General features: G+C 52.6%; 7 protein-coding genes across 7 annotated transcripts; 4 read left to right on the top strand and 3 right to left on the bottom strand.

Annotated features, from left to right (window-relative positions):
* The first annotated feature begins 23 nt into the window (after positions 1-23).
* BJX68DRAFT_183168 (IQ calmodulin-binding motif domain protein) lies at positions 24-3,538 on the top strand. The gene has a single exon (XM_071037244.1). The coding sequence runs from the start codon at positions 384-386 to the stop codon at positions 3,345-3,347; it is 2,964 nt and encodes a 987-aa protein (XP_070894258.1). The 5' UTR covers positions 24-383; the 3' UTR covers positions 3,348-3,538.
* On the top strand, positions 3,539-5,260 carry cia1 (iron-sulfur cluster assembly protein CIA1). The gene has a single exon (XM_071037245.1). The coding sequence runs from the start codon at positions 3,730-3,732 to the stop codon at positions 5,038-5,040; it is 1,311 nt and encodes a 436-aa protein (XP_070894257.1). The 5' UTR covers positions 3,539-3,729; the 3' UTR covers positions 5,041-5,260.
* On the bottom strand, positions 5,141-7,473 carry kexA (serine-type carboxypeptidase kexA). Its single transcript, XM_071041616.1, has 3 exons — positions 7,103-7,473; positions 6,680-7,040; positions 5,141-6,611 (listed from the first exon to the last, which is right to left on the bottom strand). Exons 1-3 carry the CDS (start codon positions 7,297-7,299, stop codon positions 5,262-5,264), a joined length of 1,908 nt encoding a protein of 635 aa, XP_070894256.1. The 5' UTR covers positions 7,300-7,473; the 3' UTR covers positions 5,141-5,261.
* Positions 7,474-7,654: 181 nt separating this feature from the next.
* On the top strand, positions 7,655-8,721 carry BJX68DRAFT_246203 (putative C2H2 finger domain protein). The gene is made up of 3 exons (XM_071041615.1): positions 7,655-7,875; positions 7,931-7,957; positions 8,003-8,721. The coding sequence occupies exons 1-3, from the start codon at positions 7,867-7,869 to the stop codon at positions 8,591-8,593; spliced, it is 627 nt and encodes a 208-aa protein (XP_070894255.1). The 5' UTR covers positions 7,655-7,866; the 3' UTR covers positions 8,594-8,721.
* Positions 8,722-10,324, bottom strand: BJX68DRAFT_246202 (pyruvate dehydrogenase (acetyl-transferring) subunit E1 beta). Its single transcript, XM_071041614.1, has 4 exons — positions 9,949-10,324; positions 9,751-9,874; positions 9,404-9,690; positions 8,722-9,357 (listed from the first exon to the last, which is right to left on the bottom strand). The coding sequence occupies exons 1-4, from the start codon at positions 10,197-10,199 to the stop codon at positions 8,886-8,888; spliced, it is 1,134 nt and encodes a 377-aa protein (XP_070894254.1). The 5' UTR covers positions 10,200-10,324; the 3' UTR covers positions 8,722-8,885.
* A 216-nt stretch (positions 10,325-10,540) lies between these two features.
* BJX68DRAFT_183133 (Metallo-dependent phosphatase-like protein) lies at positions 10,541-12,807 on the top strand. The gene is made up of 2 exons (XM_071037242.1): positions 10,541-11,033; positions 11,078-12,807. Exons 1-2 carry the CDS (start codon positions 10,852-10,854, stop codon positions 12,720-12,722), a joined length of 1,827 nt encoding a protein of 608 aa, XP_070894253.1. The 5' UTR covers positions 10,541-10,851; the 3' UTR covers positions 12,723-12,807.
* On the bottom strand, positions 12,807-14,344 carry BJX68DRAFT_183126 (enoyl-[acyl-carrier-protein] reductase). Its single transcript, XM_071037241.1, has 2 exons — positions 13,986-14,344; positions 12,807-13,933 (listed from the first exon to the last, which is right to left on the bottom strand). The coding sequence occupies exons 1-2, from the start codon at positions 14,198-14,200 to the stop codon at positions 12,892-12,894; spliced, it is 1,257 nt and encodes a 418-aa protein (XP_070894252.1). The 5' UTR covers positions 14,201-14,344; the 3' UTR covers positions 12,807-12,891.
* Positions 14,345-14,416: the final 72 nt, after the last annotated feature.

The raw sequence follows: 14,416 nt of genomic DNA, 5'->3' as shown, positions 1-14,416 counted from the left end.
AGAGTCCTCGTGAAGCTACTCTCTTCATTAAAGTCATTCTTTTCTTAAACTACACCTGAGTCCTCCTTCCCACCTCGGTTTTACCCCGAGTACGTTAGCTTCTGAAACAGGGCACGGATCATTATACAGCTTGAGTCCTGCTCTCGTCGAATCATCGGTTAGAACTGTACTTTCTTTCATTTCGCCAGGACACCTGCCTGTGACGCAAACCCTCGGGCTGAAAGATCTCACCTATTTTTACCTCCGCGCGACCCCTTCTTCCTCCCAAAGACCTGGATTTGAATGAGTCGATTCTGGTTCCCGCTATCGATAATCGCCCCTCCCTAGACTCAAGCATCCGAATGCGTTAGCTAAACGACCCCCGCGCCTTGCCTTGCCAGACCATGATCCGTCGCGATTCAGACATTGAAGTCCAGCTGCCTGATGCTGGCCCTGCTGTTGCGCCTGATAACCTGAACGAACCGGACGTAGAGATGCTGTCCGATGACTCGACCCCTCCTTCACTGAGTCTTCCCGCCCATCTCGCCGCGCGTTTCGCCCGGAAGCCCAGCCTGGTTCGACGCTCTTCCGCAGCTTCATCCCGACGGAGCTCGATTTCCTCCCTACACTCAAATGCGGGCTCCCATGGAGCAGCCTCCCCCGAGCATATCGCACAGCACTTACGACGAGCGTCGATCCTCGAAACCCGCAAAGCAAGACTTGCGGACCGCGCGTTGCATGCGGAGAAAGTGAGGCTACGTGCTGCGCTGGCCAAAGCTGCCACCCGAAATCTGCAGAGAGAGGAACGGGCCCTGGCCGCTCAGCAAGCTCGAGAGCGCTTACTAGCGGAAATCACAGCCAAGTGCGAGGAGGAAGTTCGACGCGCAAAGAAGAAGGCGGAAGACATTCGCGAAAAGAAAGCTGCAGAGCACGCTCGCCTTCGACTCGAAATGGCCGAGAAGTTTGCAGAGGCAGAAAGGCGGCGGTTGCTATACCAGCAGACCCCTAGACGACAGCGCACAAGCAGTATGCCTACTTCTGAAGAGAAGAAAACACTGGAAGTGACAATGAGACGCATTACCGAGGACACCGCTACACGCAAGATTCAGAGGTCATGGAGGCTATACCGGGCGAGAAAGGTGATGAGAGAGTTTCTGAACCTCGATCTCACCACACAGCGCCTTGCCAATATGGCCTTTGAGGATGTTGGTGCTTTGTTATCAGAGGAGCAAGTACTATCTACGACCGCCCGTGTCCTTCGACTTTGCGGTCTGCAAGATATGGAGAGCGGGACAGTTGGCGGCAGAGGTGCCGTGCGTACATTCCTGAGCAGCTACTTGATTGTCACACATCCTGCCGCAGTCTTGAGCGGTGATGGTGAACAGGAACAGGATCTGATTTCCAAAGCTCGGGATCTTCTCTCTTCGTTTGGGCTCGTGACACCCTTGCTTTCTTCTGGTTATTGCTCACCGGTTTCCGAGCTTCAGACGTTATGTGAAGCCTACAATGTGTTTTTTTCCGCCTTCCATGCTTGGAAGACCCATGATTCGAGCGTCCTGATTGAGATCATGCTCGCTCAGTTTATCGAGCTGGAGTTGATTTGGCAGACTGTCAAGGATGACACAGCTGGCGGTGTGGCTGATGATTACCGTCAAGGTATTAGACAGAATCAGATTCTGCTTCTTGCTAGACTCAAGCGCCTGGCGGGACCTGACAGGGCTATGCAAATGGTGCGCGATGCGCTGAAAAAGGCTAAGAGACAAAAAAAGAAGTCTTCTTCCAAACAGGCCATCCCGCGGTCAGCGGAAGTTGCGCCGGCAAGGGCAACAACCGAAGGTCTTACTGAGAGTGTTGCCTCGCCCATCAGCGAGAGCTTCAACAATGTGGACAGCGTAGTTCTTCAAGAATACGAAAGGCAGCGCATATCTCCCCATGAGCGATTTACCAGGATCTTGACGGCTCTTCCTGAGAACCGTGCCTTGGTTCACGAGCTCCTTATCAACAAGGAATTCAAGATCGAGGAGAAATCGTACACGGAGCCCCGCAAGCAGATAATGGAGCATATGTGTGCTCTGATGCGGCGAGATATGGAGACTGGGTTGGGCACGAACTGGATTGTGGCGATGGCTACAGTGATTCAGGATCGTTTATTACGCTCTCTCCGGCCTGGAAACTCCCTTCATGTTCTAATCAGTGAGGTTCTTGACCCAAAACTGGTTGAGAGCCAGTGCAATGCCGGTGCTTTCTCTTATGACGCCTTTTTCAACTTCATGAACACAATTCTTCCGAAGCTCTGCGCACCCTATCGTGACCCTGTTGTCAAGGCATTCGCGGAGGACTTGTCGGGAGATGCAATCGATCGCCTGGCGAGGCTTATGGGCCTCATTGACCTTTTGTCTCTTGATCACACCAACTTTATGATTCAAGTCGCTGCCCCTCAGCTGATTCAGGAAGCTCCAGGGTATGAGCAGAGGACATTTGAGAGAGGTCTGCAGGATGGATCGCTTGAATTAAGCAAGAGTCGGCGCTTCTGGCGCACGCATCGTAAAATCATTGCCGACGAGATGCGACGGCGCGACCCCGAGAACATTCATGGGGAACCTCAGCCCCCCGCTGCAAAAGTGTATGCCCACGGCCTTGTGGACCTGGTTTTGAGCAACGCACCTGTGTTCGACGACCTGATGCCAGAGACCTTGGAGCTGGACAGGCAGAGACTGAACAGAATACACGCCCAAGCGTTCAAGATTGTAGCCACTGCGTCGATCTTGTTGACTGCCAAAAACCTGCTTAAACGCGATGCACGCGCCCAATGGAAGTCTGAAGCGGACCGAATACTCTCACTGGATTTTAATGATGTTCTTCCGGAACGGATCCAGTCGATCCTCGGGTCTACTCACCCTATGCCTCCTAACGCGAGTTCCCAGCTTGCAGCCACGATCAGGCGGGTCTTGTCACCGGTTGCCACGGCCTCTGCAGCGGCTTCTCTCACAGAAACCCGGACGTCGGTCGAGGTCAGAGAAGCGCCCGCGCAAGAGTCATCATCGTCGGAATCAGTGAGTTCCGCAACGTCATCTAGTATGGCTGGTAGCAGCGCAACAAACTTTACAGATCCTGTTGCGCGCCTTATCCTGTCCCGTCTACGGGCACACGTGCTCTCTCGACTCAGCGCATCGAGTGCGAGTGAACGGGTGCGCGCGACGAGTACCGCGAGTCAAAGTCTTGCAGGGGCAGGAATGCCTGAATTTGTGAGTCAAGTTGGTCAGTTGACAGAGGAGCTGAGCAAAGTGCGTGAAGTGGACTGGCTGTGCCATGGCATGATATACGAACGGATTCTGGGCGAGGGTGTCCCAATGAGTCCTGCGGCGTAGAGGAGTTTGCAATCCGCATCCTGATGATTATTATTTTTTTTGATATTGAGTTTTGGAGGGCATTTGGGACGGGTGTGCTTTCTGTAGTTAGTTATCTCGCTGGTTTTATGACGGCAGCTTCTGATGAAGTGACGCGTATAAGAAGCTATTTACTATTTTTACCGCCAGGCATGAATTCTCTCTTCCTCGTCTGGATACTTTGTACTCCGTACTTACCAACATCCGCGGATATCTCTGATCTCAAGCCCCACCAGGCTCTGCCAGCCTGCACCCCACCCACGTCAACCCCAGAAGGAACCTTGGAAACAGTCCAAATGATTCTGCAAAGATATTAAACCAACCAAAACAGCATTCTGCCAGAATATTTTCACCAACACCGACAATGGCAGCTGAAAAAGCCGTCACGCTCACCCTCCTCTCCGACCTCACCCCGCCCTCCCTCGAACGCGCCTGGCTCACCTCACCACATCCCACCCTCCCCCTCGTCGCAACCTGCAGCTCCGACAAAACCGTGCGCGTGTACTCCCTAACAAATTTCCGCCTCCTTTCCACCATCTCCGGTGGCCACAAGCGGAGCGTCCGCACCTGCGCCTGGAAACCCAACATCTCCGGCGAGAGCGTCCTTGCAACGGGGAGCTTCGACGCAACCGTCGGTATCTGGCGGCGGTGGGATAATTACGAGGAGACGGCGCGGCAGCGACAACAACGTAATGGCGTTCAAAATGAGGATTGGATAGAAGCCGAGGAAGGAGAAGAGGAAGACGACGAGGAGTGGCGATTCGCCGTGCTCCTCGACGGACACGACAGCGAGGTCAAGTCCGTCTCGTGGTCGGCGTCTGGTGCGCTGCTTGCTACGTGCTCGCGGGACAAGTCGATCTGGATCTGGGAGGACCTTGATGACGGGGATAACAATTTCGAAACCGTTGCTGTGATGCAGGAGCATGAGGGGGATGTCAAGTGCGTGGCGTGGCACCCTACGGAGGAGTGTCTTGCTAGTGGGAGCTACGATGATACGGTCCGGATCTGGCGCGAGGATATCGACGACTGGGGCCAGGTTGCTTGCATTCGGGGCCATGGGGGAACGGTTTGGGGTGTGGATTGGGAGGCTACTGAGAATGTTCCTTCTTCTTCAGACGCCTCATCTGCTCAGGTGGAGTCATGGAAGCAGTGGCATGCGCTGGCCGGTCCCCGTCTTGCAACTTGCTCGCACGACAAGACTGTTCGTGTCTGGCGACGACAACCCAAGGCACCGGCGAGCGCTCTCGGAGCGAGTGGAATCCCGAGTATCATTCGGCCATCGGGGACAGACGAGACCTGGGAAGAAGATGCTATTCTCCCAACAGCGCATGTTCTCTCCATCTACGCTATTGCTTGGAGTCGCCGGACGGGCCTGCTGGCGTCGGTGGGTGCTGATGGACGTATCGTCGTGTATGAGGAGCGATTTGTGTCCCAAACCAGTGAGCCTATGGAGACTGACTCTTCAACTCCTGCTGAGGTGGAGGCTACGGCACCACATCTGCCTACGGAGTGGAAGATAATTGCAATCGTGGACGGGGCTCATGGAATCTACGAGATAAATCATGTTGCGTGGGCAAAGCGGGCTGATCGAAGTCGGGATGAAAGGAAGGAAGAGGAAGTGCTGGTCTCCACTGCGGATGATGGGAGTATCAAGGTTTGGAATATTACGCGGTAAGTTGTTTGATCCCGCGAGAGATGCAGGCGCAGCAGTGTACACGCTGCATATGTACGCGGGACGGTTTATAATCGATAGACGGCAGAGCCATAAGCCTCAAGTCGTATTATTGACGCGGTGTCAAGCCGATGTTATTGCAGTGATATATAGAAAATAGAACAGGCCAAGAGGAATATGAAGATCCAAGAGAAAAAAGAGGAATAGATAGAAACAAGGAGAGACTAGACTCCCTGCGCAGCCCCAGCTCGAGATGAGGATCCCTGAGGTTGTTGCTGCTGCCGGTTTGCCTCCTCGTCACTGTCATCTCCCACGGCATAGCGCTCCCTGTTCATACCTGGCGAGTGAAGATCATCCAACTCAGACTCGTCAAAGTCAGCAGCCTCAACGTCCGCTCCATTAGTGCGCTTGTTGTGGAAACGATCTAGGACAGAAGTCGAGCTCAAATCCTTAAGTGCCAGCCCGCTATAGCCACTGTGTCGGCGGCGGCTGCGCCAGATGAAGAAACCCCAGACCAAGACACCGATGATGACTACAACGAGAACGGCCTCGCCGGACTTGGCATAGGCGTTCCATTCGGTTTCTTTGATCTTTTGCTTTTCTTCCTCTTCGGCGACTGTACTGTTTGGGTGTCCACCAACGGACGTTTGGGGGAGCGGCTCGCCATCAATGCGCGAGTCCGCTGGTGAGCCTCCGATGCTGGCAATATCGACGTTCATAAAACGGTCAACCATGTCCCGGCTCCGCCTAGGGTAGTCAAACGGAACCATGTGGCTGGCGTTGTAGAAAAGAACGTAGGTCAAGTTCCTGGCGCTCTGGTAGAAACCTGCTGGCTCATCTTCAAAAGTCCAATCGTGTCGTGGCGACCAGACACCCGGCGATGTCTCAAAACCGGCGCCACCATTCCACTTCATGTTGCTAATGAGATGCTCCGTACCGACATGGTTGCATATGAGATCTCTGTCACCGCTGAAAAGGAGAATTTCAACGCCTGACTCGAGCAATCCTGGAAGCAGAGTGACTGAGGGCGGGGATCTCTGTGGCCGAAACGAGCGGCTCACATCGCCTGCACATTCGTCCCATCCAGATCGCTTGTCTGGGTTAATATTTAACGCAAGGACAACCTCGGGCATTTGCAGATACGGCTTGACATCCACCAGGTCTGGGGGCCAAGACATGCCACAAGAGTCGGCGCTGTCACGCAAGCGAATGTCATACATGTTCAAGCATTGGTTGTTCGAGTCATGGGTTTTTGATAGTAACTTGTTCAGAACCTCCTCACAGTCGTTGATTGTCACTTTTGGAGTACCGGTACCCATTTTAGACTTGCAAACAGATTGTAAAACTTCGAGCTCGTTTCCGAGCTTACTACCTTCTTCGACGAGGCCTTCTTCGTACGCGTAAGCCAAGTAGGCCGGGTATTGTTCAGCAGGTGATATCCAGCCATTACCGATCAAGAGACCGCGAAGGCTCCAGATGGCTTTGCTTCCACCGGGTTTTTCGTTCCGGTCTTGAATAGCTTTTGCGATGTAGGGAATGTATTGACCGGCATAGGACTCTCCAGCGAGATAAATCTGGCGAGAAATATGAATTAGTACAAGTAAACACGATTTAGTGATGCCCGTTAAAGTGGAGTCCGTACATCGTCCCGCTCATACTCCGGAAAGAGAGCGAACCACTTTTCCAAGAACGTAATGAACTGATTAGCCATTTCATCTAGTTCATGGATGTAGCTGTTGGTGTTGACGAAGCTAAAACCAGTTCCGACAGGCTGGTCAACGAAAAGAAGATTTGCGAATTCGTCCCATGAACCTTCGTTGTATTCAAGTGTCTCGTTGTCCTTGAGACGATAGGGGCCGATTTCCATGAGTGCGCCATCCATTGAGCTACACCCAGGACCTCCATTCAACCAGATAACGGTGCGTTGACGATTCGCGATGTGCCGGTTCTGGTAGTGCCAGAAGAAGAGATGGCCGTTGTTCTCCGGGTCTACTTCGATATGCCTTGATGGAGAGAGGGATAGTTAGTTGCGTATAGAGTTGACAGGAGTTCGTCAGTAGCTTACCCAGCATGCATCTTCAGCAGCGGGCCCTCTGGGGCCCCTGGCAATGAGCTTACATAGTAGTCTGCTGCAGACTGAGCCGTGACTGTCACAGGATTCAATAGAAGGTATAGCGATAGCGTCCAAGTCGAGAGAATTGGCAAGGAGACCCAGGAGCGTCCGGCGCTCTGGGGGAGCCCGCGAAGCGACCAGCCGGCCATTTCACAAGGCAGACTTTGTATGTGATTGCGAGGCGAGCAATAGGGCGCTCGAGAGTCGAGCAGGAGAATGAATGAAGACCCTCAAGGGTAATAGGAAGTTATTAATACTATGCCTATTGAGCTTCGAATCAGGTAAGCCTGTGACGTCTCTCGTACACCGAAATACAGGCTGGCCATCGTAAGCCACGTGGTATGAAGCCCGGATAAGGAAAGCCTCGGTATTGTAATTACAAGGGCCACGCTGCCTTCGTCGCAAGTTTAGAGTCCACCATTCACGTGATATTCATCATTCACTGGTACTGTACTCTGTACTCTGTATCACGTAAGAAGACTTGGCTCTTAATCGCAGTCCACTGTCGGCGGTACATACCTTAGCTCAGGGCGGGCAGAATCAATTTGACGCTCCCGGCCTTGAGCAGGCCCTCGCTCAACACGACTGTCCGAATTAAATTGTTATCAAAGAGGTCACCTACGTTCGAATGATATAGATGCAGAACACTTCATTATCATAGTATCGGGCGCCTAGCTTCAGTACTGACGAGTTAGCTTGCAGGCAAAAGAGTAGACATGGCTCCAGTGAGTGCTGCAATCGAGAACAATCCATACCCTATATCTAACAAAAATGGCGCAGCGAGGCTTTACGAACCCGGCTCCGAAGGTAATTTTACCCCGTTCGATCCTCACATTGACTAATTCATACAAGACCGAGTCAGCGCGCTCCGCGCTCAGTTCCTTCACCTGCACCCTCTGCAACAAATCCTACTCCCGCCACCCCGAATATGAAGCGCACATATCCTCCTACGACCACCAACATCGCAAGCGCCTACAAGACCTTAAACAGCTCTCCCGAGACCCACTGGCAGCCGAAAAGGCGAGGCGGGCCGAGAAGAAAGCTGATGCAGAGGCTGGCCTGAGAGTTCTAGACGCGGGGAAGACGGGCACAGCCCCATCAAGCACGACAAGTAGTGGAGGCGGTGGCGGTTTCAAAAAGGGAGGGTTCAAGAGTTCGTTTACGACTGTCAAGGGACCCGCTGCGAAAAAGAACGTTCTTGGGGAGGATGATGACGAGGGAAGTACGGGCGGTGCGGAGGGTGCGGAGGGTGCGAGTGATGCGGCTCATCCGAGGTCTATAAGACCACCTCCTAATTCCTTGCAAGCTGGAGGGGAGAGCGACACAGATGAACAGTATGCGGCTGATAATGCGGGTGGGGGTTACTATGATCCGCGCAGACCGACTGATTGCTTCCCTGAATGCGCGGGGAGCCACCATATCCGGGCCCAGGCTTGGACTTGAGATCGGAATTGAAATATAAATAAATGGGTAGAGCAGGCGTTGGCGGCGTTTCTGAACTCCATATAGGCACAAATTACAACGCGAAAACTAACTGTACAGTGCAGTGCAAACAAAAGCTGGCGACAGGAAAAAAAGATTATATCTCCATTTCATTGACATGCTCTGGATTTTGGTCTAAAAATGCTGAAAGATAATAGTACACAAATCATAACACCTGGTCAAGCTGGAAAGAACACCGCATCAACGACAAGTGGCATTTGGGAAACTAGGTCGATGCGTCGACCGGCGGAATTTACAATCGGAGGAGCTTTGCAGCCTGACCAACGATGGTGTCTTCCTGGGGGAAGCTCAGAGCCTCCAGACCGGCAGCGTAAGGAGTGGGAACCTCGGCACCGGTGACACGGACAGCAGGGGCTGTCAGGTAGTCGAAACCGTATTCCATGGAGAGAGCAAGAATTTCGGAGCCGACACCGAACATGGGGAAGCCAGATTCGACGCACATCAGGCGGCCGGTCTTCCTGAGGGATTGAATGATGGTCTCAACGTCGAGGGGCTTGACGGAGCGAAGGTTGATGACTTCAGCCTCAACGCCGTACTTTTGCTTCAGTTCAGCAGCAGCGTTGAGAGACTGTCCGACGCAACGGGAGAGGGTGACAATGGTGAGGTCCTTTCCGGGGCGTTCGATCTTGGCCTTGCCGATGGGGAGGACAAAGTCGTCCTTTTGAGCAGCCTCACTCATGGGGAAGGCCTGGCCGTACAGAAGTCTATACAAGTTAGTTTGGTCCCTTTTGAGCTTTCAAGTATACATACTCATTCTCGAGAACAACGACGGGGTTGGGGTCGCGGATGGCGGCTTTCATCAAACCCTTGGCGTCCTCAGCGCTCCAGGGAGCAACAACCTTCAATCCCGGAATGCTACCATACCAGGCGGAGTAATCCTGCGAATGCTGAGCGGCAACACCGGCGGCGAAACCGTTGGGGCCACGGAAAGTGATGTTGCAAGGCTGGATACCACCGGACATGTAGTGTGTTTTGGCGGCGGAGTTGATGATCTGATCGATGGCCTGCATGGCAAAGTTGAAGGTCATGAATTCACACTGCGGTTCGATTGTGTGGTCAGCCTAGATTATATCTCTAATACGCAGTGATAGACATACAATAGGGTGTAACCCAGCAAGAGCAGCTCCGACAGCCAGACCGCAGAAACCTGCCTCTGTGATAGGTGTGTCGATAACGCGCTTGGGGCCGAAGCGGTCCAGGAGACCTCGAGTAACCTTGTATCTGTTGAGAAGAAAGATTCAGTATCAGATACATGATCCAATCGATGATGGTTGTCAGGGAAGTGAAAGCCATACGCTCCGTTGTACTGCGCAACCTCCTCACCCAAAATAAACGTCTTCTGGTTGCTCTCCAACTCCTCAGCGAGAGCCTCGTTCAGGGCATCTCGTACAGTGACCTCCTTGGTGCCGCTCTCCGTAGCATATCCCCGGTAGCGCAGAATTGAGGGTGCGCAAGCAGTCTGACGGAAAGCAGGGCGGGTGGCCGCCGTTGAGAGGCGCGAAGAAAGCAGGCGAGCTGCCGGTCGGAAGAGTCGGGGAGAAGCCATGGCCGGGCTGAAGGGTAGGTGGTAGGATTACAGAGGAAGGGTATTCAAAAGAAAGACTCCACTACCAGACGAGGCGGAGAGAGACGAGACCAAAAAAGCAACCGGGCTATCAACCATCAACTCATTCCGAGTCGGGATGCGATTTTTCTGGTGAGGAGCTCAGCGTTGGGGTGAGGCTGACTAAGCCCTGCTCACCGGCGCCTTCTTCCGTATCCACTTTTTTCCCTCGAATCGCAGGCTCTGATAAGCTCAATTTCCGGGCAATTGCTCCTCCGAGCCTACCCTTTTATTGGCCTCGTAAAACTAAAAACCCCGAAGCCCTTCCAAGGTTTCTTTGATGTGAGATTCCCGTCCTGAAAACCCCGTGATACAGTCTCCATGTGTACTTTTCTACACAGCTAGCACGCTACGTGACAAATCATGCACCTGGCCAACTCCTCAAGTAATCCGAGATTGTGGCCAGGATAGACACCGCGCTTAGCCCTTGTGAGCAAACCCATATCACGTGCCATCCGCTATCTCTCGTCCGATTTGAGGAAAGTGCATTGCTGGAGGTCCCCAGCCATCAACTCCAGTGTAGTACAATAATGGCTCGCGATCTCGATGACCATTCCTGAATATAACTGAATCAATTTTCTGCGTTTGCTTAAGGATGGCTCTACGCCTTGGGTCGTTTCTTGTCCTGTCAGCTCTATCAGCGCTCTCCCCTGTCAAAGCTGTGCAACCCTCTGCTCCAGAACCTATCGCAGCTCCCCTACGCGATCTAAAATGGGGTCAGCTTAACTTTCTTCACACTACAGATACACATGGCTGGCTGGCCGGTCATCTTCAAGAGTATGGAGCCCATCTTCATCCACTCCAGCACTAAACGTCTGTAGACCATCATATTCCGCGGATTGGGGCGACTATGTGTCATTTGCTACCCGAATGCGTGGAATAGCCGGTGCTCGTGGGCAAGATCTTCTGGTCATTGACACCGGCGATAGAGTAGAGGGAAATGGCCTCTACGATTCGTCAGAGCCAAAGGGCCTCTACACTTCTGAGATTCTACGGCAGCAGCATATTGACATATTGTCGTCGGGGAACCATGAACTATACAAGAAGAGCACCTCAGATTCCGAGTTTTTGAAGACCGTACCGACCTTTCAAGGTCATTATCTCGCGTCTAATATTGACATTTTCCATCCGGTTACAGGAGAACTAGTGCCATTGGCTCCGCGTTTCAAGAAGTTTGTTACGGAGAATCAAGGGATTCGCATCGTCGCGTTTGGCTTCCTTTTCGACTTTACGATGAATTATAACAATACAGTCGTCCATCCTGTCGAGCAAACTGTCGAGGAAGAGTGGTTTCAAAGGGCTATACTTGACGATGAGGTAGATCTCTTCCTGGTAGTTGGACATGTTCCAGTCCATTCACCAGAGTACAACGCTGTCTTTGCGGCAATCAGAGCCATCCACCCAAACACGCCAATTCAATTCTTCGGCGGTCATTACCACATCCGAGACTGTGCTCAATATGACTCTAATGCATACGGGCTTGCCAGCGGCCGTTTCATGGAAACCATTGGATTCATGTCAATTAATGGCCTTGCTACCGAAAGCAACCCGGAGAATAAGTTGAAAAGTCCTGTCTTCAACCGAAAATATATAGACAACAACCTCTACTCTTTCCATTACCATACCGGTCTCAACGAGGATACATTTCCCACCGAACACGGCCGCAACATTTCTCGTTATATCCATGAATCTAGGGCTGTTCTTCAGCTGGACGAAATTTATGGCTGCATTCCGGAAACTTTGTGGATGTCACGGGTCCCTTATACCTCCAAGGAAAGTATCTACGCTTGGTTACACGAGAAGGTGCTGCCCGACTCGCTGAGGGACAGGTCCCGGTCTGGGAAGCCAGCCCTTGCGATTGCAAATACTGGGGCTATCCGATTTGATCTTTTCAAGGGAGAGTTCACACGCGACTCGGCGTATATTGTTTCCCCATTTACAAGCGGCTTTCGCTATCTAAAGGATGTCCCATATCGAAAGGCAGCATTGGTTCTGGAGGTCTTGAACAGACAACCAAAAATTCTGACAAAAGATGCAGCCGGGCCGATCCCATGGAGTCTGGCCCCTCCTGAACAGGCCGCCCACCATGACATCAGATCCAGCCGCGGTAGCTTGAGTGTGCCTTTCAACCAGAAGCCCATGTCCGATCCTCAGCTTGAGCTTGTGCCCGGATACACAACGATAGACGATCTCGGCACAGACGGTGATGATACCATCCATTCGCAGATCGATTTCTACGAGATACCGAATTGCATAGGTGCGCTGATCCTCGACGACAAATCCGCTACACCAGAAACTGTGGACCTAGTATACGTCGACTTCATTGAGCCATACATTACCTTGGCCGCCATATACGCCGGGCTCAATGTCGATGTACCTCTGGAAAGTGATGTTTACATGCCGGCGACGTCACTGACGGACATTATAGTACAGTGGGTGAAGGACAACTGGGGTTGTCCGGCATAGATAGGGTACATACCGGCCGCCGCTTTAGGAAATGCATTTGTCTGCTGTCTGCCCTGCCAGACGTTGTTGGTTTAGTCACAATCCAACCGCATACTAGAGAGTGCGTGTTAACTACGTGGAAAATGATGCTTTACACAATTCAAGCATATGGCATATCATACAAATGACTTTAATCGTCCCCTTCATACCTAAGCAGGCCCTTTCCACTCCTATACCCGCTGAGAGTTTCCTGCACAGAGGCTGCAAGCTCGGGGCCCTCGGTGTTCCAGCTCCACTTTACTTCATCGACGGGTATATCCTTGAATTTTCCAGCCCGTGTGAGCTGCAAGATATCTTTGATCGTGTTCTCCTTGAGCTGCGGGTTCTTGTCGCCCCAGCGGCTCACCCAGAACCCGTCAAACACAAGGTCCTTGAAAATCAAAAGCCCCGATGGCAGAGCAACAGGCTGCTTTGACATGGCACCGTACGTGACCATGTGCGAGCCCGGAGCCAGGACCTTGGCCAATGCCGTTGCATTCTTCCCACCGACGCAGTTCAGAGCCAACCGGATGGGCTCCTTTCCTTGCCGAGTGAGCTCCTTGACGATGTTTTTGAATTCTCCAGAAAGCAGCTCAGACTCTGTGACCACCGCAGTCGCTCCAAGATCTTTCAGCTCCTGCTTTAGCTCCTCCGTCTCCTCTGGCGTTTTCCTCTCACGAACAACATTCAGCGTCTTGATGCCCCACTCCTTCCCAAGCTGGATAGCCGCGCGCCCAACACCGCTATTCGCACCATTCTGGATCAACCACTCCTCTCCGGCACGCATCCAATCCCAGTCGCAGAAATCCTTGATCATTCGATACGCGGTAACGGGGTTCACACTCACAGTGCTGACCTGCAGCGGTGACAGCCCCGTTTGGTCTTCAACCTTGATCAATTGCGACTCATCCAGTTGCGCGTGTGTCCGCCAGGTACCCTGCCCTGTGCGCTTCATAATAACCCAGTCACCCTTGGCAAGACTCTTGACGTCGGGCCCTGTCGCAATAACTTCAAACGCGCCCTCATTTCCGGCAATTGCAGAGGGCTCCTGTGTACCAAGTGTCGTCTCAAATGGGGGCTTGCTGGGGTAGACACCCTGTATTTGATTCACGTCGGCGGGGTTCAATGGCGCGGCGAGGAGACGGAGGTTCACTTGGGTTCCGTGGGGAGCAGAAATCGAGTGCTTGTGCAATCTGAGCATTATCAGCAATACTGCTTTTGAAAATCCAGAATCAGTCTACTCACCGAAGAACATCTTTTGGCTCGCCATATTTAGAATAAACGAGCGCTTTGGCCTGTGTATATCCGTACGCAGAGATATATCTCCGGCCCTCGAGGCATGTATTCGGTAGCCGCGTTTGACGTGCGACGGCGGCGGCGACAGGGGTAAAGGACGAGGAAACAGCGGACTTTGGAATAGGGACTCGCGTCGCCGACCGGGAAATGCAGCGTGAGAACATTGTGACTGATGTCAGGCTTTGATCGCGATTGAGAAATCAATTGTCGGGAGAAGTTCTGAGAGCTTGACTGCGGGAGATGCGGATGACGTCGATCTCGCCCCCTCGGGCCGACGGAGCTCTGCAAGCTGCCGACTCGGAGCGGCTCTTCACCAATAAATAATGGAAAACTACGGTCTAAATAGTGACCTGGAAAGGATGGCTCACTAGTCTATATAT

The sequence above is a fragment of the Aspergillus pseudodeflectus genome (assembly GCF_044049435.1).
Source record: "Aspergillus pseudodeflectus strain CBS 756.74 chromosome Unknown BJX68scaffold_62, whole genome shotgun sequence".
NCBI classification, from domain to species: Eukaryota; Fungi; Ascomycota; class Eurotiomycetes; order Eurotiales; family Aspergillaceae; genus Aspergillus; species Aspergillus pseudodeflectus.
Note: the sequence above shows the minus strand (reverse complement) of the source record. Positions and strands in the feature narration are given on the sequence as shown.